Source organism: Plectropomus leopardus, chromosome 12 (assembly GCF_008729295.1).
Source record: "Plectropomus leopardus isolate mb chromosome 12, YSFRI_Pleo_2.0, whole genome shotgun sequence".
Taxonomy (NCBI): Eukaryota; Metazoa; Chordata; class Actinopteri; order Perciformes; family Serranidae; genus Plectropomus; species Plectropomus leopardus.
In genome coordinates this window covers 30,615,672-30,640,957 of record NC_056474.1, presented here as the reverse complement: position 1 = coordinate 30,640,957, position 25,286 = coordinate 30,615,672, and the positions used below count along the sequence as shown (strand labels likewise).

The 25,286-nt window shown below is 38.6% G+C and overlaps 1 protein-coding gene across 1 annotated transcript in view; it reads right to left on the bottom strand.

The window, feature by feature from the left end:
• LOC121951611 (xenotropic and polytropic retrovirus receptor 1 homolog) overlaps positions 1 to 22,263 on the bottom strand; it is a 48,024-nt gene extending 25,761 nt beyond the window's left edge. The window contains exon 1 of the mRNA XM_042497997.1: positions 21,798 to 22,263. Within this exon, the coding sequence (XP_042353931.1) occupies positions 21,798 to 21,866 (69 nt within the window). The 5' untranslated portion in view covers positions 21,867 to 22,263. The remainder of the gene's footprint in view (positions 1 to 21,797) is intronic.
• Positions 22,264 to 25,286: the final 3,023 nt, after the last annotated feature.

Here is a 25,286-nt window from a genome sequence, read left to right as displayed (position 1 = left end):
ATTTTTTAGCCAACACTAGTCCTAATCATATATTCAGAATTTTAAACCTTTAAATGCCAGGTTTCTGTTATGATGCCACTATGTTTGTAGATGGAAAAAATATTTTTATTTTCAAAATACTACATGCAAAGTAAGATTTTTTTTGATGATCACAGCCTGGGATATGTAAATGATTAGCAACACTGATTGTGACGGTGCACCTTGTAGAAATAGCATGTATTTTCTCCATATGCCAAATATGGTTAAAGAAAAAAAATCGGCTGGAAAACACTAAAAATTACAAAATCTCAGAATGACACTGCATGACTACATTTTTTAAGCTTTGATGGGCGTGGGATCAAAAACTGCAGTTTGAATGGGTTTTAATGGCACAGTATTTATACTTAACAGTAACAGAATGTAACAATTTTGTTTCCATGGTGTATTTTAGACTTATTGTAGAAGCTGAGCTGGAAATTCCAAGATCAAACAGAAACACACAATCTTGCCAAAATGATTGCCTGTTTGCAGTCAGATATTGTGATAATGATGGAGCTCTTTTTATTAGCTATATTTATTAAAACCAAGATACTGCAAATACAGGTATATAAATTATAACCACAAATATGCACAGGGGTGTTGCGTCCCGTCAGAATCAAATAAATAAATACTAACCAATAATTAGCACTTGTACGTGAATATTTAAATTATAACCTGAAAATATGCTGTGTGTATATCTGTGCCTTATGCTAAATGCAATGAATAAAATGAGTATGTTAGTCCAGAATATAAAAATATAAATAAGTGTGCAATGCTACAATGAACAACAACATAAGTAAGACAATAAAAATATATACTATATGTACAATATGTGCCACATGTTAAATATAGCCTACATTACAAAGTTGGGAGAATATTGCACATTTGAATAATTGCACAGAGGGTTGCTGTGGTTAAAATATTGCAATTAAGAGTCATTCTTTGCAGAGTTAAGCCTTGTTGCTGGGACACCACAAAATTTCAAATACACATAAGTGAGGGAGCATGTATGGAAGAAATGAGCAGCAGCAGCAACGTCTTGTTCATCGACAGTTAAACAGGGTGGAGGATGAAAGACACAGAGTCTGAGTTAACCAGGCCGACTGTTTGTCCTAGTGAGCTAAGGGGGTGGGGCTTAGCGATAGGTCAATTATATGATCGGCACAGGATTGGCTGCATCTGAGAATGACTGGCTGATTACCATCATGGCTGATCAACCTGAAAATTGGCCAATTTCAGTCACCAGTTGAACAACCTGTGCATCTCTAGGCAGTACTCAATAGTTATAAGTTTTGCATCAATGTAATAAAGTACAAAGATTTGTACATTCGACTGAAAATTTAATTGTAGTTTCCGATTTTGACAATGCCACCGACATGTGTTGACATTGCACTGATGGATTAGTATCATTTTGTCTTTCTTGCTCTCCCTCCATCCTGTAATAATGCGGAGCAGTGATGCAGCCAGGCAGTCTCCCTCAGCCTTTTTGTTAGTAAATCTGCAGTGTATGCTGCAGCCTGTCTCTGCTGTGGAGCGGCCGAGGAGACGACAGTCATTCAGTCTCAGTGAGTGCTAGTAGGACAGCAGGACAGTCCCCCTCTTTCATACGCTCTCTCTCAAGAGTGAGACAGTAGAGCGGTCAGTCAGTCAGTGTCTCAGAACGCCAACAGAGGAAGCGACCACAATGGGCTCACTGTGTGCCACACTGCCTGCCAGCCGGCCGCAGAGCAGCAGAGCCGGCTTCTGCTGCAAAGAGCAGAGCAAGTCAAGGTCATGCAATAGCCCACACAGCCAGCTGATCCTCACTGTTCAGCAGAGCAGCCACGACAACGATGTAAACAACAACACCACAGACAACAAACAGCAAAGGACAGGGCAAGAACACAGCAAAGATGGCCAAAGGCATCTGCACGAAGGCAACGAGATAACTCCCATGTATGTCTGCCCATCCAGATTTCTATTAAGAATTACATATCAGTTGCACTGGTATAAAATCCTACATCAGTGAATGACAATCAGTTCTCCATATAAGACAACCGTATTAGCATTGTTCTCACAGTCTGTGACAAACTGCAGAAACCCAGAGAAAACCTGCAGATACACATATATAATGTGCGGTTTGGCATTGTGTTTTTGTTGATTGGCAACAAACTGAGCAACAATTGAGGACAAAATTTGGGATCAATGGGAAACTGTTTGCCAATGTAACCTGAGAGATTAACAATCAGGAACTGTTTGGGGCATTTTATGTGCTTGTCATTCTCCTTTTCTTTTTCATAATTTTGGCTGTGGTAATGCATATGCCTTGGCAAGGTTGTGTATTTTTCATTAATCCTGGAATTTCCAGCTCAGCTCCTACAAAAAGTCTAAAATACACAGTAGATACAAAATTTAGTTTAGTTACATTCATACTGTCAAGTGTAAAAAATGCATCATTAACACCCATTCAAACTGCAATTTTGGACCCCACAGCCATCAAAGCATAACAACATGCACTGTTTTATTTCTGGGTCTTTTTTTTTAACCACATTTGGCATATAGTGAAAATACATACTACTTCCACAAGGTGCACAATCAATGTTGCTGCAAATCATTCACATGTCCTAGACTTTCATCATCCCAAAAATATATTGAAAATTTCATTTTGGGTTTTTTTTTTTTTATCTACAAACATGTAGCATCATGACAAAAACCTGGCATTTAAAGGGTCAAAATTCAGAAAATTAATGACTATTTGATATTTATAATTAGGAATGATGTTTGTTCAAAAATTCAATGAACTCAATGAAAGTAGACAATAATATTATTGTATAGTATTCTTTAAAGCTTGTTATTGAAAAGCACATTTTGTGAGCTGAGTGAAATGAATGTGTGTAATATTAAAGCATTCAGCAGGTAAAGGAGACCAAGAAATGTTTTTAAATATTGCAAAGAAAGAAGGCTAAGGCTGAGAGCCCCATTTATGTGAGCTAACATTCCCAACAGCTCCCCTGCCTTCACCAGCAGGAGAAACAGCTATTTTTCCCACTAATGTAAATATAAGCATGAGCAGAGATGGATCTCAATCCCAGCTCCAGACCACTGTTTCTTTCTAATACCACATTTCCACAGGGGACCCATGTTCACCCCACAATTCCCTACATGCTGTGTGGGAAACAGAAAACCAGCCAGACAGGGAATTACGTAACAGGCAATCCTCGAATCCCAACATTTCCTCCGCCTCACTGTCCGCTGTTACAGCAGCCGTGGATAGGGACCCTAAGTCAACGGCTGCAGCAACCTGAATCCAGCCAGTGCAAACACCAGCTTCCTGCCAGATCAACAAACCTTCTGTTGCTGCTGTTGCACGGGTTTGACCCTTCTCTACCGATAAGGATTGTTACTTTTCATTGTCGAGATTCTCTTGCAATGTTCTACGACTTCTCCTCTCGCACAACTCCAAGAAGCATGGTGATGGATGTTCAAAACATCAGCAGCTTTATTTCTATTTCAGCCACCACACTAGCTGTCATTATTTCCAATCCAAGACCATGTAGGCGAGTTATTGCGAGCGATAATAAAAAAGGCGAGCCCCTGGCAAGCATGCATTTCTTTGTCTCGTATAAGACTTAAGATCTTGTCGTCTTCCTCCATCCACACATACTGCACCTTGTTTTTTAGAATGTCATGTGACTCTTAGTTGTACATCATGTTACCTATAAAAGTGAAAAAAAGTGTTTCCTAACAGTTTTGTGAAATAAAGCTTTTTAGAATCACCTGAAATACCACCTAGTGAATGTAAAATGGTCTACAATAATGAAAAACGACTGCATATATTTGGCTGTGTTATATCGGCCTTAAACACAGGGCCTGATAGAAAGTGGTCTCGTTTAATTTGACGATAATTTAAGGTGGCAGACTGCTTTGTTTGCCAATCTGATGTCATGCTATCATCAGCGCACACAGACGCGCAACTACACAAACAGACACATCTGGGTGATAACTGCAAACCTGGCTTTCCCACACTTCTCCTGAGGCCCACAGAGTGTGTGTGTTTGAATGTGTGTGTGGTCAGTGGGCAGGCTCAGCATGTGCTAAGGCGCAAGTTTCCAAAACAAAACATGCGCAGCTCAACAGGAAGGAGGGCAGCTCTGCTTATCCTCACAGATTACCCTACTTCTCCACCTTGCGCTCTCTGTCTCTCTCTCACACACACATTCACACACTCCCTCTCTGTGGTCTTAGCCTCTTGTTACCTTGTAACTGAGTCAAGGGTATTTTCTCCTCTCTCACACACACCTCTGTCTGGATACAGACTCATGACTTGTGGCTATCAGCTCGGGCAGACAGTTGCACCGCGACTGTTGACCACAAATCTGTGGGACTGACCGTGTGTGTGTGAGGTGTCTTACCATCCTTCTCTTTGTTTACTTTATTATCTCTTTCTAATGTTTTCCTAAATCTCCCATTCCCTGTATTTTCTTTTCCCTTTCTCGTCTTTTCTCCTTTTCTTTTCCTCTCTTTGTCCTTTTATATACATTTTAATATAACCCATAACCATGTCACTCTCTCACCCCTTCCCCTTTGCCAAATCTCTTTCATGCATTCCTTTCCCTCTGTCTCAGCCCCTCTCTCTTTTCCCTAACCCCCATCCACAAGGAGACAAACACTTTATATCTTGACACCAAACTGTCAGAGGGATTATATGAGTCATAACTGGATTATGCTTGCGTTTGTGTCCAGTAGAAACCTCAGATCTCGTGGTTTTTCCTTATTTTTGTGTTAGTGGCATATCACAGCTTAATTACCAAACATTCCCTTATGAAGGTAGGGCGAACAAGTTACGAAGGAAGCAGTGTTTTTTTTTTTAATGTGAAGCCTACAAATGGCTTTAGTGTCCACCAAAAATCACAACAACTGAAGGTGTTAGAAGTATGTTTGTTGCACAACAGTGATGTCACACTTTGTGACGCACAAATGACGCAAACTAAAAGCTACACCAAAGGTTTCACTCAGTCTTAACACATAAGTGAGCGATTATCGAGACTATTTGGGGATTTAACTGATGTATTTTGTAATAGATAAAATAATAAAATAAAAATAAAAATACAGACTGGTTTAAATCTCATGTTTATGCAAAGAAGAATTAAACTGTTAGAAAACATAAAAACAGTTGGATTTTAGCAATTGTTTGCTTGAATTTTAGAAGACATGAAGATCAGAATGCATGTAAGTTTGCAGGTTAAACCTGTGTTTTGGATCATGGTGCTACACTACTGCTTGTTTCAATTTGAATGATAGGCTGAGAAAACCTTTTTTTCTTTTGTAATTTAAGATTGCAGATCCAATTTTTTTTTTGAGTGAAGCTGCAGCTATAATTTTGCTTCTTAGGACAGCTTTCATTGCAGCAGGACGCATCGCCCCGTGTCTCATCCAGCCACTGGCACTGAGCTCTCATTATTATTACCAGGGGCAAATGTAATGTTTTGGGGGCCTGGGGCCATAAGCACATGGCCTTACTTTCACCCTTTCTCTATCTGGAAATGTTGGCAAGCTGTTGGCAGCTATAGGAAAAGCAGGCGTACTCAAAATCTATTTATTTTTCCTGGGTAAAATGATTAATAGCACAGATGTTTCACAGAAGTTGAGTCTGCAGTCAGGAGAGGTTGGCCTGTTATCAGCACAATGTGCTTAAATTTACCTGAAGTTTGTTTAAGATGCAGCTTTTAATTTTTATATAATGCTGGAAAGTTTAATAAATAATAATAAATCATATGTTTATTACACTCCAACACACCATGGCCAAATGAAACTGTGTCTGTAAACTATGAGGGCAAAAAACAAACCACCAAAAAAAGAAAAACAAAAAGCAAAATAATCGTTCATTAACTGTAGTTGAAGTAAAATGTTCAATTAATTGTGATATTGATTTTAGGTATTAGGTTTGGACCTTTGCTGGGAGGAAATTTTAGTAATTGGAATTTTAGTAGAATAGACCCACCAGTTGGTGATGCCTGTTCTTCAGTATATTTGCCATGTTCCATGTCTGACAGAAAATAAATATTTAAACCACAAATAACCTTAGAGCATCTTCATATCTCACTTAGGAGTAGAAGGGAACCTTTAAGCTTGATGTGGGTTGATTGGATGTATATCGTGATATATTGATATATATTGATATCGACTGATACAAAAAAAATTATCGTGATAAGACTTTTTTCCATATCACCCAGCCCTACCTTTAACCAACTTTACCAAATGGAGCCTTCCAGTGACCTGCTCTTACTATGCTGTTGCTACCGTTCTCTGGTGCAGTGTTTACAGTATAACTCACAGGCAGCTCCTGAAGGGCATTCTGGGAAATACAGGACATCCTTAACTGCAGCAGACAATGATAGAGCGGGAGAAGGGAAATGGTACCTGGATGTCTCATTAAGGCTGGACTCACAGGACAGGAGGCAGCTGTGGGAACTAAAGAGAGACCTATGCATGTGATCCAGTGTTTCCTCTACACTCATTTAGGAGTGGCGGCCCGCCACTCCTAAATCCTATCCGCCGCTCCTTCAAATGTCGTTTTTTTTTTGGTTGTTTTTTTTTTAAATTGCAAATACACCACCGCGGCATCACAGCACAGTCCTGCACTGCGTTGGGTGTCGCGAGTGCTGAGGCAGATAACTATCTTGCTCCGTATCTACTCTTTGGGGTAGATACCACCGCCCCCTTCCACCCCCCAACAGAACTAATTGGTGCCGACGTTAATTAGCTACTCGCATCCAGGCATCAGGTCAGAGAGTCAGAGGAGTGTCGGCTTGAAAATAGCGTGCAACTTACCGGAGAAAAGGTAGACTTATTAGCTTAAGAAAACGTATAATAGATTTTATTAGTTAAATAAACATTCGCAAAATATTGATGGGCAGCTAAGGTTACGTAGCTTAAGTTAATTGGGCCCGGTGCCAACTCAACTCAGTGTCGCTAACGTGAGTAAACTAATTGATAGCATTAAGCGATATACACGCCATGATGTAACTGCTGACTGCATTTTCAGATGAGCTTGTTCAAATATTTTTCAAAGAAGAGAAAGACACCTGATGAGGATGGCGCTAGTCAGGTATCATTAGCCTTTTTACTGACTCAAATTATGATGGTTAGGTAAAAAATTATGTTCACACTTGTAATCAAATGTGACGTGAGTGTAAATTATCTAACGTTAATGTTTTATGTAATCGTATAAGACAAGTAACAGACAGGGAGGAGCAGTGGAACAAAGTGAAGGAGAGCAGAGTACAGGAGGGGGAGTGCCGAGTGAAGGAGCAGGAGAGCAAAGTGATGGTGCAGGAGAGAGAGAGATGAGAGTAGAGGAGAAAAACATAAAGGGAAACACAGGCTATCAGGCTGGGACCCTAAATGGGTTGAAAAAAATAAATAAAAAAATAAATAAAAATTATTGTTTCTATTTGTAGGTGAAGACTGACTTGAGAAACAGGCTGCAGGGGGATCACCTTGCAGCATGTATGCTGCTGAGCATCAACGGGCCACCTCTTGGGGAATTTCCGTACAACAGAGCCTTAGAGCTGTTCTACAAAAAACCAAGAAAAATCCATTGTTCTGAGCCTGGGTGCAAACTTTGCCACTGATTACAGCCCCATCAAGAAATTATTATTTATTGTTTTTATTATTTTATTGTTGAATTTTTGTTATTATTTTTTATTTTTACATTCAGCCTTTGAAAAGCGTCATTTGTTTACGCCGCCACGGCTCCCCGGAGAGCCTGCCCCTGCTGCTGAAAAAAATCCTAGAGGAAACACCGTGATCTATGCATGTAAGTGATCCTCTTATACCAGTCAGGTGGTAGCCACTGCCACCAGCACTCATCCCTGATCTTTCACATCCCTCTGACCTTTTTACCCATTCCCTCTCTTCCTGCTCTCTTTCATAATCTGTCAGTGTGAAGTGTTTTTCTCCTTCTCCATATGTTTCCCTTTGCTCATGGAAAGAGGTTTAATTAGAGTTGTATGGGGATTATGACAATAAAGCCTTTAGAGAAGTCTCTGCTCCTCTCTCTTTTAATCCCTCTCTTCTCTCTACACACTCATTTTCCTTGTGTGGACATTTTCTTGTATCTAATTATATGCAAGTCACATCCCTCTGTCTCCACTGACCTGTGTGTGTCTGTCTACATCTATATTCCCCTACATGTTACTCCCCCCTCCTCCTCCTCCTCCTCCTCTCTCTGACCCCTTCTCCTTCTCTACTATCTCTTACTCTGTGCTTTCCATCCTAATCAGATAATAAGACCAGCACAGTCAGCAGCTGTCTTCCATGACTATATTCTGCTGGCAGTATTACCAAAGACCAACAACTGGACTAAAACACACAGATAAAGACTACATCTACACCATTGAGTTTTAGTTTGAAAATGCATAACTATTGCTCTGTTTATGTCTGTCATTTCCAATACTCCAGCTTTTTGTAATCTTTAAAACAGAGCATGGATGCATTGAAGACAGTATGGGCACAGCGTTGGAGGCAGGGCAACATTAATTCCTGTGAGAGCTACTCATTGGCACATGAAATACCTGGATCTACAGGCCCATGAGACATGTGCAATAAGAACTTACAGTTGCTGACTGTGCTTGAGTGTGCCCAAGTGATGACACACACAACCACATTCACTTCCTGATTTGGTCTTATCAAGCTAAAACGTTATAGCTAAGTAAACAAAGTGGGCCTAGGCGGTATGTAATATTTCATACCTTCCTGAAATTTACACCACCCCGACGCAAATTACACTACTTACTTTCAGCATTTCAGAATAATAAATACACAATGGAAACCCACAAAATGTTGAGAAAAGTAATATTCTCACATCTGTTTTTCTTAGTAAACAAAGATCTACAACTGTACGCCTTTTGAATTCAACTTTCTCTCGGTCACGAAGGACTGACAAGGCTTAATTGCGTCTCTAACTCATAAAATAGACTTCATTCAAACTTGACAGATACAAAATAAAACTCACCCAAACTGTCTTGCTAGTAATCTAGTTAGTATGTCCACTGTTCCAACAATCACCAGCTCTGGTTTGGTTGAAATAAATCTTAAATTCACCGCATTGGATTTAAAAATATGCTGTTAAATATGCTGCTTTTGTCTGTGATTTCTCTCTGCCTGCTGGCCGCCGGCTGTTTACAGTCCTGTTACTTCTCTTTCCACCACTAGGTATCACTGTTTCTTCTGTTTCTGCCTGTTCCATTAGTAGAGACTGGAGACTGAGCTCTGGTGGTACTTGCTGTGTACCACATACAATGATTTTATGAGACAGAAGAGTGCCTGTATTTATCACCTACCATAGGAATTTCTAAATAACCTGGTATACTGTATTACATTGATACTGTGACTTAGCCCACCAGTTGGTGCGTTGGAATTTGAAGCCAATTTGACATTGCAGCCAAGTGGTGTAACTACAACTTAGGACTTCAATTCAATTCAATTTTATTTGTAAAGCCCATAATCACAAAGCACAGTTTGCCTCAGAAGGCTTCACAGCGTACAACATCCCTCTGCCTGTAGACCCACAAATAGAAAAAAAAAGTCTATCATATGAAGCAAAAAAGACTATTTCTCTCAGACTCGTGTTGTTAAAAAACATGTCAATTAGTGGATACATTTTTGTATTACCCCCTCGGAAATGACTAGTTCCTTTATCTGGATTTGATCCATTCGGTCCGGTAACATCTAGAAGAGCAGCAAAATTAAATCATTTTATCCCCATTCAAGCAAGTGGGGGGCTAAACCAGAAGCAGCAGGCTTGCTGGCCAAAGTCTCTAGTACAGTTGCCCTATGGGCCCAACAATGCCAGATATCTGTGGAATTTTACACCTTGGAAGTGGCTTCATGTACCAAAGAGTAACTCACAACTGTTAAAAAAAAAAGTATTATTGTGAATGTGGCCAACCCAGGGTTTCTTCTTTTCAAGTCAGCATTTCAACACCAAACATGTCCTAACAAGGTGATAAGGTCTGTCCCATTCTGAAGCAATCTCCAAATACGGCCAAGAAATGTAGCCTTTCTTCATCTGAATTTCAAAGACACAACCAGTGGAACATTTTGTGGCCCTGTCCAACAACCTACTGCATGCTGGACAACTGTTTCATGTTTCACTCGTCAAGTCATTATGTGGGCAAATATCACATGACCGTGTCATATTTACCAGGTGTCAGTGTTCAGATGTTCATCAGTCACTTGTGGAAATACTGTATCATATTAACGGGGCAAAACAAAAAGCCACTGCCAGGTGTAAATTGTAGAAGCCGGGCATGAACTCCACTGTTTGCTCTTGTTAGCAGCCTGGACACGTTAATCACAGGATTTTACACATAAATGAAAGTTATACTGATGTTTTTTTAAAAATCTAGTTCACTGTAAGTTTTCCATCCTGTGTTGAAGTGAAATGTCAAAGGTTGTACTATAAACAAAGGGTTCATGGAAGTGGTTTGAGTTTACTACAAGGGTGAGCTATCAATTCAATATTCAATTCTGATACAAATGCTAGTTCAATATTTTTAACAGCTGTACAAGAACTTTCCCTAAATATCTACATTTCCATCCAGCTGTCAAATGCACACTTACATTTGGCTGAGGTGGAAATCCAGGTGTATCAATTAAGAAAAATGGGACAAAGTGCATTTGAACCAGATTTAGAAAAATAAATTATGTTCCACTGCAGAGACCAAAAACGGTGACACAGATCACATATATGTGGACAAATGAGGAAACTGCAACCTTATGCTTATTGTATATAGGTTACTTAACATATATTACCAGTAGGTTGTATAGTTGCTAAAATACTGTGCTGAACTGTTCATTCACTGTTCATTACGAGTGCTATTAGTATATATGTACTGCTCAGTTATTCACTGCACCATACTCTCAGAGTGCAGAGCTTACTCTGGGCACAAACAGAACAGAAAAATGGTTTCATATCCAAAATGTTGCCATATTGGTGCAGTTTTAGTCTTTGATTTGATTTGATTTCTCTGCATCAAATTAATTTCTGTCCAACCTGTATAACACTAGTGGCTACGTTAGTCTATTTTTTATAAAATATTATATTAATCACGCTGTCATATTGCTGAATGCAATACGATCTGGATTTAGCTCTGTAACTTAGGCTTCTTTTAAAATTGCCAGAACGTGAAATAATGACAAACGCCGGTTCAGCTGGTTTGCTTAAATTTAACTGGTTTAAACTCACACACTGGACCGGCTAAAATGGAAATTGACCCAACTCAAGACCCTAGGATGGGGTCTTTGCATTTAACTAATATGTACCTTGACTTTCACTTCAAATTTTACAAAGGAATAAAAAGCCAATTTTATAAGATTATGAAGCATTGCAAGACAGTAAAATACTTAGCTTTAAGTAATATTAGGGTAAGACTTTACTGATCCTTGAAGGGAACTGACAACATACAATAAACAAAATAATAACTCAAAATGACTATTTCTCAAACAATAATCCCACAGTATTTTATATGAAAATGGACTAAATAGGTAAACATGTTTAATAAGGTCTGTCAGTTTTGTTTAAGAGACCCTTTACTAAATGTCTGTTGACTCGGGCTGTGACTGCAGGTCAAAACAGAGAATTGTTGATTCACCTTTATTTTTCTGTCAGCTGCGCATCACTTCAACAAAAACCAGCCACCATCAGCAAACTAACTTCCCATGAAAGGCTGCAGCAGCATGCAGTTTCCACCAGTGCTGCTGTGCACAAACCTCAACACCAGCAATATGTTGACTAAGGAAAAAACAATAAGTGTTCATCTATAAATGAAAAAAATCTCCTCAGGCCAATGGCATATGGAGATTACATCACAAACAAGGTGCTGCTGTCTGCTACATAGTGTTAACCCTTCTGCTCCAACACCTAATATACTGTGCATCTTTTCCAAGTGACATACCGTGATTCAATAAATATATGAAATTGACTTTAATTTGACAATTCTTAGTTTTGATTATCGAAACATTGTGCTTATCGACAGCAGTTACTTGCTGAGAACTGGGGACAAGATAACATTGCTGCAACAAAGTCCGATAGCACTTATGAAATAGACATTCAGGCAGGTTTAAAACAAGCTATGAGGTTTTCCACATAATCTTAATCCATTAATATGGATGGAAAACCAACTCATATATTGGTTACAATCCCTCATTGTACAAAAAACACTGTGCAAAACCACAAAAGTATTGTAGATAAAAGGTGAAGCAAGAAGAACAGTTTGGGTAATCATTTTACCTTTGACCTTTGATTCCTTGTTTTAAGAAGTTTGGAGAGTACACTGGGGGTTTGTTTAAAACCTGACTGATTATCTGATCATCTGTGTTTCTTCTCCTGTCAGACTACTTTTGAGTGATAATGCCACACTCTGAGATGTCAGCAATTTACTAGTGGAGTAATGCACTCTTGCCAACCTTATTGCGTGAGTAAACTGTTATCATAACAAATTGAGACAAAAAATCAAACCTACAAAATCAAAGTTGTGATACACCAAAATTATCTGCCAGGTCTCAGGGCAAAAGCATATTAAAAACAGCCAGCATTTCTCAGCTTGAGGCAATGTTATCTTGCAGAAATTCATGAAATAAATAGCTACGGCTTATAAAAAGCATCACATGGTTTAGGCACCAGAACTACTTGCTCAGGTAAGAAAAAGATTGTGGGTTTCATAAATAAACAAAAAAAACCTTTGATATACATACTTATACTTAAGCAGGGCTGCAACAACGAATCCTTAAAATCAATTATAATCGATTATTAAATGTGTTGGCAACGAATAAAGTTATGGATCCATTGTTTTGCGCGATTATCACATCACTCGCTGTGTCGCGGGACTGTTTACGTTACATGCAGACCGGAGAAGCCAGTGTTTTGAAGAGGCATGGCAGAGGTGGAGCATTTCATACAAAAACTTCAAGTTTCATGCACTTCATGTTATGCAAAACAAGTGAGTGTGTTGGCTGCAAAATATGCAAAAGTGACACGGCACACAAGCACTACGATCATGATGCAGCATCTAAAACAGCCCGTTTCACACAGCGCATGTCTGAAGTGCGTGACTTTAGCCTCACCGAGCAGCAGTATGTTTCATGATTGTGGTGTTCACACGCTGCTGTGTCATGGCCCACAGATATTAGTTTTGTATTTCCACATTTATAAGCACATATTCCACTCATTTATGAAGTTGTGCAAGCTCCTGCACAGCCGACAACAAAATAAAATGCCTTGTATCTGCAACTGATGTGATTCTGTCCACAGAGATGCTGTCAGAGGGCTTTTGTTTTGAAAGGGAAGCAGGGAAGTTAGAGTAAAACAGCTGTCTTTGTATTTCCTCATCTCTGTGACGGGGGAGACTTTTAAACTGCAGTAAAAAGTGGTATAGAGTCATTATAATCATCAAAACACCATATTCACTGTCTATTTCTGATGAAAAACACGCGTCACACACAAAAATCGGCAAGCCATCGTTTCTCTAGATGTGCTGAAGCTGACACGCAGCAGAGACGCTTCTGACAAGCACTGCTCAGGCAAGCAGTGTGCACACTCTAACTTGATAAAATGGTCGCCGAAATAAAAAACAACATGCACGCAAGCTGTGTGCGACGGGCCTCGACAAAAGACGACATATGTTCAGTTTTAAAGTAAGGAAATAAACGGTAGGTTGTAAAAGCTGTCAACATTTTGTTTTTGAATTGTTTCATGTTTGGTTTTGTAGTTATTTATTATTTAATATTATTTTGACAGCTAAGGGATGTTCAAGTAACCTCATGTTTATGCACTGCACTTTTTGCACTGCTGTCAATGATAATCTGTTTTTAACAAGGTGATAGGAGAAAAAATGCTAATTTTATTATTATTCCTATTTTTAGTTTTTTTTAATCTGATTAATTGAAAAAATAATCAACCGTTTAATCGATTATCAAAATAATCGTTAGTTGCAGCCCTAGATGTAAGTATGTCATAACATAAAAGATTTAAGTAGTTAAAAGAAGTAAACATTTAGTTTCACATGTAACAAGAATAGTGGTCTCCCAGGTGAAAGTCTTGTGTTACTTAGTGTTACTAGTATCAAGTAACTGAAGTAACAAAGTTAAAAGAAGTAAATGTTTAGTTTTAGTTTCACGTGGAACATGAACGACAGTCTCCTGGGTGAAGTCTTGGGTTTCTTTAGTGTCAAGTAACGAAAGTAACAGAAAGTTACAAGAAGTTAATGTTTACTCTTAGTTTCATGTGGGACACAAACAGCAGTCTCCCACATGAAAGTCCTGTGTTTCTTTGAGATTAAATAATGTTAGTAACAAAGAAAAAAGAAGTCAACGTTTACTTTTAGTTTCATGAGGGAGACAAACGGCAGTCTCCTGGATAAAAGTCTTGTGTTTCTTTGACCCATCACCCAGACTTCCTCCCTACATAATAGTCTAATCCATTACGTGACATCATCTACCAAGTGAATTTGTGTACCCACCATAATAAAGGATTGGAATTAAACATCTACATTGTGTCTGTAATTGTATGCTTGCAATTTTAAAACGCAACGAGCCATCATCGTGTGATGCAGCAACATCAGGTTGTGGTCATTTCACATATTTCTGTGGTTTTAAGACATACTGGTTATGCTCTAGTAATAATGCCAGCATGTTCCAGTTATAAAAAGAAACTGGGGGATTTTGTTTCTCATTGTGGCAGCTCTGTGTTGCCGTAGACGTCTGCAAGTAACAGACATTTACACAGTGTTGCGGTACTGTTGTTACCACAGCAACAATGCTGCTGAAACTGGTGCTATACACTGACACCTTAGGGTTAAATCAACCTGTTTTTTTTAGAGCTGAAACAATCAGTTGATAAATCTGCAACTATTTGACAATCAATTGATTGCTTTAGTTAAGAAAAAAATGACAAAAAAATTGCTTGTTCCAGTATTTTATATTTAAAGATTTGCTGCTTGTCTTTGTCATTTGAGATATTACATAAGATATTGCTGAGTTTTGAACAATAAGTCTGGCAAGACAAGCAATGAGAAGATGTTTGAGGGAAGTTGTAATAGGATTTTTTCCCCTTTTTATTTCTCTTTTCTTTCAAACAGTCAATCACTTAATCAAGAAAATAATAGGAAGATTAACTGGTAATGGAAAAGTTATTTCCCTCCTTCTGTTCTCGACCCGTTCCCGCTTCTCAAACCACTCTAAAGTTTTGCTTCCTGCTAAAAATCCCCAACAACACAAGCATCTCAATTTTTAACCAAAATATCTGAGAGTCTGACCGAGTACAACAGACATGCAATCATTAGACAGATTTATTTAGCCAGTCAGTGAGTCATTTGAGTCATACAGATGACCATCAGGCATTTATTCTTATAGTTCCTGTCAAGCAGTCATGCTAGCAATCTGTCGAATGAAATAAAGCTGCTTCCATCTCAGATTTTTATTGGAAAATGCAGCCAGTTAGTCAATAAACAAAATCCAAGTCTGTTCTATTGTCTACAACGAATCATAACTCACACATCTTTTGCAGATAAAACTAAAGGGAAAAAAGAGATGCATGCTATAAAAAATGTCAATGATCTAATAAGATGTGAGCTGTAATAAGATGTGGCATGCTCCAAACACCCCAGGCCAGTACGAAAAACAAAGCAGCTGACAGTCTTTGGTTCACATCATATCATGTCACATCACACCAGCTGAGGGTGCACCTCTGTTTATCTAACTGTCCTGCTAAGTGTCTGACCCAAACACAGCTGTCATGAGAAAACATGACATGCAGGGAACACCTCTGGTCAGCATGGTTCTGCAAACCTCACAGGCCTGGGTCCCACATCTTCACGGGATTAAAACTAACTGGGCCAAGGGCCAGCTTTACAGCTGTGTGGAACAACAAGCTACATCTGGTCTGCATCCAAACACTGCAAGACCAGGACGAAACCAGAGTCCATGCGAACTGCTGAGGAAATAAGCAACAGAAAAGTGCACGTGGAGTATAATACATACTGCTCTAAGTGCAACAAAGACAGACTAGCCTGGGCATTACCTGCTTAGCATAGATACAGTCTGTATTTGTGAGACTCCCACAAAACGTCACATCCTTTTATGCTGAGGGGGAAATTAAAACATTCTCTACCATGCTAAAGAACTGCTGTGTGGCTTTATGGACATCAAATACACTCAAAAATCCACATTTAGAAGGTATTTTTCATCCTGGTTCTTATTTCCCCATGTTTCCGTGTTCAAGTGACAAATGGGAACAATGTCTTTTTGAATTTGGTCCAGAACAGAGTGAGAGCATCAGCAAGGCTGCAATGTTAACAGTTGCGGCATGTTTGCAACATCACTTTACATCCTCTAAAAGTACTTGTTTTTGCCATTGACAGGCTCAGATTGTTTTTATATGTGTCTGACAACATTATGAAATTATCCCTTCAGGGATAGACCTTTTTACCAAAGAGTAAAATTATTTTTGTTTAACCTGAAACAGACTCAAAATTGCTATTGCCAACCCAACAGACTCCATTTAAATAAACAGTATATTTTATCATTTCAAAAGGTCTTGGTTCATCTTTTCACTGTTTTAACAATCACCATCAAACTCTGGTTTGGTTGAAATAAACCTTTAATTCACCCAGTTAGATGTGAAAATGTGTGGCTCTATACACACTGAAATGATTATTTATTTAAGTCTTGTGGGTTTGGAGATGGTGATTTTGAGGCTTGAACTAACGCTTTATCCAGACTGTTGGATTTTTCAGCAACTAAGTCAAAATAGGCTTTATGGTATGTAATGTTAGTGCTGCTATACTGTCTCGAATTGTGCAAAGAATTCACTAAAAAGTGGTAGTCTATTACATCATAGCATTGATGGCAGTAGGGTATTGATATTATCGTGACTCATATCTATAGTAAATGGAACAGTCTCTCTTATGTGAGTTTGAAAACTCACATAATTCATTACAGGTTGGGGGAAAGGACCATTTTTACCCTCGCCCACTCTGCCCTCACCACATCCACTTACTATAACTAGATACAAACTGTATCCATTGATACACAATGTTTATCTCCAGGCCTGGCCAGCTAATTTGATAACCACTGACGAAATAACCATCATCAATCAACAACAGTTCTATTCAATTGAACCCTACAAGGGATTTTGAAGAATTTACCAAGTTTTTGGTCATTCAGATTTTCTCTCAGATATAAACACATTTCGCTGGGGATGCACAATATTGGATTTTTTTCTCCAATATCCAATATATAGCAACTCATTTAGCTGATAACCGATATCAATGTCAATATATCCACTTTTTTATCCAATTTTATTGATCATCAAGTCTCAATTCACGTCATATTCTGCAAACTCCTATCATGATGGCCCACTAGCAGATGGAGACATGAAATACTATGTTTTTCTGTGTATTTAATATTCATTCCTTGTGCAAAATAACACAAATACTTCAACTTAGGGTTGATGTTTTGTACATGTTCACTTCGTCAAAAAAAAATTGCAGAAATCAGAACGTTGGCCGATTCATATATTTCACTTTCAACCCAATATCAGCCAATACCAATGTGGTGCCGATATTATCGTGCAAAAAATATTTGAAAAACAGCTAGGGAAAATATTTTTAGGTTAAAAACAGAGCTAGAAAAAAATATATTTGTAATTATTATATTATTATTATACAATATATTATTACAAATTTAGATTTTACACACTATTAAGCACTTTTTCCAAGTCTTGTTTAACTTGTTTTGTTTACTTTTTTCTATTCTTTTTTTTTAAACTCTTTTAAAACTTTTTTTTCTTTAAAACAAAAATTATTGCTTATTTTGGGTCATTTCTTTTGTTGCTCAGTGCTTCCTTCCCATATGTTGTGAAAGAAATCGAGTCAATTTGCTCATGTTTCAAAGGATTAATAGAACCACTGACAGTGTGCTGAATGTTTTTCCATGTTTTTGTCAGCTGATTTCAAACAGCAAGACTTGGCGCTCAGCTGTTATTCTTTTACTCTCTGCTGAAATGTTTGTGAATGAAACTTGCCCACATACAGAGTGAAACAGGCAGCCTTACACAGAAATTTAAGCATTAAATGATGACATCCAGTGAATGTGAACCTCCTCATGAAAAGGTGAAATTCATCAGGCTGAAATCGTAAATTTAGGACGACTTTGTCTAGTTACTTGGAACACTCATGACAGCAAACCTCACTTGCATTTCAAGAGCGACTAAGCAACTGTGCATGTGAGGTTAGACTATTTCGAAAAACAAGCACAGCACAAACAAGAGTGCAGAATCATTTCACATCAACGTGAGCATTGCCTTTTCGCTCTATTTTTTCCCCCGATTCATTTTCTTAAAATACTCCACAGTCCACATTTTATTCTAACAAAGACCAAGGTCACTGTAATAGACAACAAAAAAAACTGGGAGGATAATATCCTACAGCCAAACCTACAGGCTAGTCTGCATTTCAGAGACCTTGTAAATCACCAGAGGCTATTTGGTTTGGTAATAATAGCAACTGATTTGGTTGTTGTTTCGATCTGTGGAGCTGAGCTAAGCTGGGGTGAATTTTAAAGAGGTGGTAGGCTGATATAACACTGAACAGCAATGCTGAAGCTGCTCAACAGACTGCATTTGTAACTGCACAAAAAGACCTTTGGCTCAAAGATCAATGTGACTGTGCTGCAAAGGGAACACAGAACTAAAACAATGTGTCAGGAGTGCAGGGGAGATGACTGATTGCTTCTGACTTTGAGCCAGAGAACTTAGCTTTGCTTCATACCGACTGGAAAAACAGACAAATGCATGAATGAATCTAAATACATAAGAGACAATTAGGTATTTCTGAATCACTCAAAAGCGATTCCAGATCTTCTAACATGGTGGGTTTTTGTATGGTGGCAAACTCGGGGGCACTGACTGAAAGAATGTGCTGCAGTCACACTGAGCTGTAGCAATATGTGACTATGCAGAGCGCCGGCGATGACTTATGAGAATACTGCAACCAGCAAACAATGCAGATACTGCTGCTACAGGTACAGAGAGAGGGGAAACCCTGGAAACATTATAGCTGCGTTCCTGCAATCTGTCCTCACAGCACAGAAACAATGTAGTATATTTCACCTCCTGTTGCAACATTATAGCTTATTTATATACATACATATTGATATGGACTGGGACAACAAATGATGTTAGACTGATACATGACACTGTGATATATCTTACCACTGTGAGTCATAGCTAGAGCCAAAAAGACACTGCTGCATTAACAGTAAATGTAAATGACTGTCCATTACTGCACAGGGAAGGTCACTTCAAGGGATATTCATGTTTTCCTTCAGAGGTTGTTTTCAGAATGACCATGCAACTCAACTTTGAAGTTAGTTTACTATAAAATTGTCGTGATTGGCGTTTTATGTCGTTGTTCTGGTTGGATTTTTTGTTGGTTTTTTTTGTTTTGTTTTGTGGGTTGGTTTTTCTTTTGGAAATTAAAGCGAAAATCATCTCAAAATACACAGAAACACATAAAAAATGTCCTCATGTTAAAACAGGAGGATGGATTTTGCAGCAGTCAGTGTTTTTTTGGTTGGATCCAGCCAAAGTGGAAGTGACAAAAGGTTGAAGTTTGTTTTGTTTTTCTTTGTTTTTTAAGATATTGCACAGGTAAAAAAAAAAATGATAAGGGTAAAAAATAAATAAATATTTGTGCATGTAAAAAAACAACATATGGTGCAGGCAAAAGAAAATTAGTGCAGATAAAAAAATGGTGAAAGTAAAAACATGGTCCAGGTAAAAACATGTTGATACATGTAATTTGAAAACGTATATGCTTGTACCCAGAAAAAAAGTATTTCAAGCCTTGTTCTAATTTAACAACTGAAATGTGTGCTGTGCCTGTTCCACAAGACCAACAAGACTGGCAAGTCTTTTCTAGTGTAACAATCTTGGGGATCAATTTCTCAAGTCTTATGCGCATACAACATGCAACAACTCCTGAATTTGGACGTCTTGTTTTTAGTGCATAGCTTGTGAAAAACAAGTTGTGTGGTCAAAAGGTTACACTTTTTATTTTAGGGTCTCATTTTCAATTAATTTTCAAGTTCTAGCTACAGTTCGTAACATAACATAACATAACATATGTTTGAGGCTGAAATACAAATGCTGAAAGCAGGATTGAGATTCTGTTGGAGGATTTGATACTGGGCACATAGCGACTTCTTCATCAATAAATACAAGCAGTCAGTCAGCTCCGTTCTCCCACAGTTCAACGTGACATTACTACAACACGGCGCTGGCTGCTATCAGAACGTTCTCTTAATCTGTAGAACTTTATTGTGCAGCCAGAAAATCATTAAGCAGTGTTACCAGGCTATATTCAATCATGTGCTGTCACTGCATCAAAAGAATCTTCCATGCCCGCATCCCACTGCATCTAAGAAACAATTAATTTCAATACCCCTAATTATGACTTACTTCATCCACCTGGCTCAAATTGATGTGTGGACCCAATTTACACAGATTTACATTAAAGCATATATAAAAAGTATTCTAGCAAGTGCTTGGCCAATTTGGTCATTATCTGGGTAGTTATTGAGGATGCTTAATCCATTTCTTTCTGCATATTTTAACTGTAGTTGGGCCGATTTTGATCATTTTTTATTCAATTTAGATGTTTTAGAGGACACTGTAATGACTGGATTAGACAGGAAACCTACCAATTCTATTTAATGTTTTTGAAATAATTGAAATAACTTCAAATCGGTTAAAAATTGTACAATATTTATAAACACGTGAATAGAACATTGCAGGCGTTTACACTTAAATTCACAGACTAACAAACTGAGTTGATGACCAGTTGGTAAATGTTGGTAAGAAGTACCATGGCAAAGGAAGTATCATAAAGTAATGTTTAACAGATGGGAGGCACAAGTCCTGAAACAACATATGCAAGTTAGTATCTTGCAGGGTGTACTGTACATTTATAAAATAAATCTTAGGGGTACTCGACATTTTTTAGTTTGACTTTGCTGGCAAGTAGACTAGTATGCTTGGAACACCAATATAAAACATAGTGGCACTGATGCAAAGGCTTCTTGGAAATGTTTCATAATGTGTTCACAGTCAGCCCTGAATTAAGGCACCGCGGAGATAAGGGCTGAATGGCAAGTTTTAATAGCATTAATGGGGCAAAGGTTGCAGACTGATCTATCATCACCTTTCTGTCACACACAGTGACCTCGTCCAACCTCATCATACACCACCTCCAGCAGCAGGTCTGCTGAGTTGGGTCAGCATTTGGGGACTGACACGGTGGTTAACAGGCGCAAAGATTAACTAGCTCAATAAATGATGACTCAGCCAAATGCATTTTTTGTCTCCTAAACACATTCCAAGCAGCTCAGATTACAGACACACACATTGCTCTCCTGGTCAGAGAAGATAACAGCTGAAAACAGTACGATGCGCGCGAGGTGCTAACCTGCACAAACAAACAACAAACCTAGCTTGGTTAGTTTGCTAACTAGCTAACAGCAAAGGGCTGCTGCTGTTTGGTTTGCGGGTGTAACTGAGGCGGTCCCTCTCTTCCTGTTGTGTAACGAAATACAAGGAAGCTGTCTCCAACTACATTGACATTGTTCAGAACAGAAATACCGGTATGAAATTGGACAGACACCGAGCCATACCGTCAGCGGCTGCCAAGTTAGCTCGCTGTTAGCTAGCAGAGAGGTGGTTTAATGTGAAGCTAACTCACCTCATACTGGATGTACTGTTTCCTCCACTCCGGGGTGATGTGAGCGGAGAGATGCTCTGTGAATTTCATTTTGTCGCTTTGCTGTCTCTCCCTCCCCTGTTTTTAGGGTAACCGGGGCCGGTTGGTCAGTTGAGCAGCGGGTTTTTTTCGCCGTGCTGCTTCACAACAACACAAACTGTCATCCGAAGATTCCTCTCAAAGACACACAGATGCCCTTTTTGTCTTCAACCTCACGTTAGCTAGCTGTCGCACCGGCGCACATTTCTGCCGTTTTTAGACACACTCGATAAAGTGCTGCTGGAGTCACATCTTAGCTAAAGGATAAATGTGGTCTTATCTTTAGCGCCAGTGTCGCAAAATAGCGGTAAGGTAGTGTTAAAGAGCACTGGCGCTAGCTGGGTCCTGCTGTCCCCCCCTCCTCTGTCCCTGTTGTTCAGCTCTGCCTCTACCTCTCTCCACCTCCTGCCTCCCGCTGCCTTCAGGTGCACTGGGAAATATGAAAACCAGCCTATGATGGGCGCTCATGAACATGCTGTTGATGGGTGGAACAAGGTGGGGCTTTCAGGAAGCGTCATCCAACCAGGAGGGCTAAACTGGACAATTTTAACCTTAATGGTGGGGCAATGTGCTGGCTGTCACAGAGAGAGAAGGGAGAAACAGTGATTCAGAGCATATGTTCAGTACAGGAGCTGCTGTAAACACTACGCTTGGCTGGATTTTGTTTGTGCTTTTACATTTTTTATCTTCACGTTGTTGAACCTCTCCTCAGTTCAAAGAGCCCTAATTCAAAATAAAAGTCCACTGGCATCTGTAATTTCACTACAGACTCCTATTCAGTATGAAAATGATAAATGTACTTTTGAATATTAACAACAGTAATATACATTACTCGCAGTTTATTCTTGTTCCAGGTAGAGGGCCCTAATACTTTTACTTTGCAATCCTGCACCTCTTCAACGCGAATTTATTTCAACTCTGTCCATAGCTTCAGTGGACAAACCTTGAGTTTGCTATATATTCCGATTACACACAAATGTCACTCGTGTGACGTCGCGCGCCACCTTTGGGAGAAGATGACGTAGATGTAGCTTGTCTTCTTAGTGAGGGGGGAATTCAGACGGAGAGTCACCGTCACATTGCGATCCTCTGAGTGTGTTTGTGCCTGGGTCGTTGAGGAAGCAGACACAAGATCCCAAAATAAACATACATGGAGAAATTATTATCATGAGTATGCAGAGTGATGCATGCCTACAGGAATACAGTAAGGAACTATGGCCTGCTTCATGTAAAATTATATATATATATATTAATTTATATATTGATTTAAGTGCGATTTTTAAGATTTTTTTTTTTTAAAGAAAACACATCTCACTTGTGGATTTTTGGATTCTGAGATTTAAAATAAATACAAAATACAACCTTTTAAAGTTATGAACCGTCCCTATGTTTTCCTTTGTTTTTTTCTGTTTGTTTTTTATTGTGTGTTTTAATCCTATAGATAATAACTGTGACAGCACAAGTTTTATAGCCTACATAAATTACAATTTGGTCCTGAAAATTTGTCTTTTGAATTGCTGTCAGGAACTGAAATGTGTTAAGTTCCTATCCATTCAAAATGTTTATTACTGCTGTGTTTGTCCTTGATATCACTGGCATATTAGGGCCTGTACTATAGGCTATTTATCAGAGTGGGGTGGTGGCTGGGTGTTACTTCATTTTTTCTTAATATCACAACCCTCTCCAGAGCTACAAATATTTTGCCTCAAGCCTCCCTGCGTGACTGTGCGTGACTGGGGGGAAATGCATGACTCTCCCCTCACCATAAATAACCATATTTCACAGTCTCTGGCTGTGATAAAGGGTGTGATTTGGGAGATTTGTTAAAACAAACATTACATAACACACTTAAAAAATATGTGAAATGCCTCCCCTATTTTGCACCACCCCTCCATCTTTCATAAATAAGAAACAGTCCCTTACCAATGCACATTTTACTGAGCTTACAAAACTGCAGGAAGATGTGGTGGTCTTCCCATTTTGAACATTAAATGTTAGAGGGAAGCTTCTGTCTGTGAAGGAGGGCCTTAACCCTTTGAAACCTGGATGGGCATCACTTTCCTTGAACTGCATGAAGACACCTTTACAAGTATTTAACCTTTAAAATCTGAGCTATTTGATTTCTTTTCAAAACATCGGAACAAAAGGCTAGGAACAACTTGACAAGAACTGTTCTGCATTTATTAATAAAGAAGCTAGGGAAAATGTTCCCAAAACTATATAAAATTATATATACATACATACATACATACATCACACACATATATATATATATATTAAAAGTTTGGCTTCCCCAGTTTAGGAACTAGCGATTTATACTATGACATACAAATGTGCTCATTGACCTTTACTTACGTTTTAAAAGACATCAAGCCAAGTTTGCTTAGATCTTGTTGCCTAGGTGTTAATAGTTTTTTTTAGCATCTTTAATAAAGTGAGTCATTTCTTACCTGGCAACATATAATTTCTAACCACTTCAGCACCACTACATATAATATCTGTGGATAAAACAACAAGGAGTACCAGAAGATCTGCAATGTCTTTGCACAACAACTGAATTGTGTAGAGGACTTCAACTAGTTAAAGGGAAACCTAAACTTTTTGAAGGGTTCAGGAACAATATTCAATAGTGTAGCCTTCTGAACATGCTCCCCTTGTAACCTAAATAATGCAGATGTTGATGCTGTTGCAAATTCAGGATAATCATTTGTTGATAATCAGATTAACACTACCCTCTAGTGTTCAAACAATGCATTGCATCCCAACTGCTGAGGACTGTCTGTTTTATTATGTTTTTTAGACCAAATGCAGTAGGTTTTCCTATTTAGTTTTAGTTCTGGGTTTTTAAATTTTTTTTTATTGCATCTGTATTAACTGAACTGATAAACTTGTGCTATTGTTGTTATTATTTTTTATTGTCATTTTATTTATGTATTCAATGATTTTTATTATTTTATCTGTTTTTTGTGCATGACCATTTATGCTATTTCAAGTCCCCTATTATTCATGATTTTGTTTTTAAATACACCAGCCACAAGACAAGATCAACATTAATTATGAGCATATCTGATATATTTGATGCTTTGGACACATTTGGAATATTAAATACTTTCTGTGCAAAATTTCTTTTCTTCTGTCTCTGCCTCTCTGCCTATGGTGCTGGAGCTGCTGCAGATTGAACAGTTCAGAGTGTGAAGTTGTTCTTCAGTTTGCAGTGATGTTGAGCATATTGCAGCTGCTCTGCAGTGCTCTCTTGTGTCTCCTCGTCCTTTCCAGGTGTCTCTCCTCTGGCTCTCTGTGGGTTTCTCCTGCTACCTGCTCTGCTGCTGCAGCATGCCTGAGGACCACCACTGTTACTTGGCAACCACATCCATGTGCCACTTATCTAGGAGTCATGCCTTAAGCTCATTTGCATTATTTTCACCACTTAAT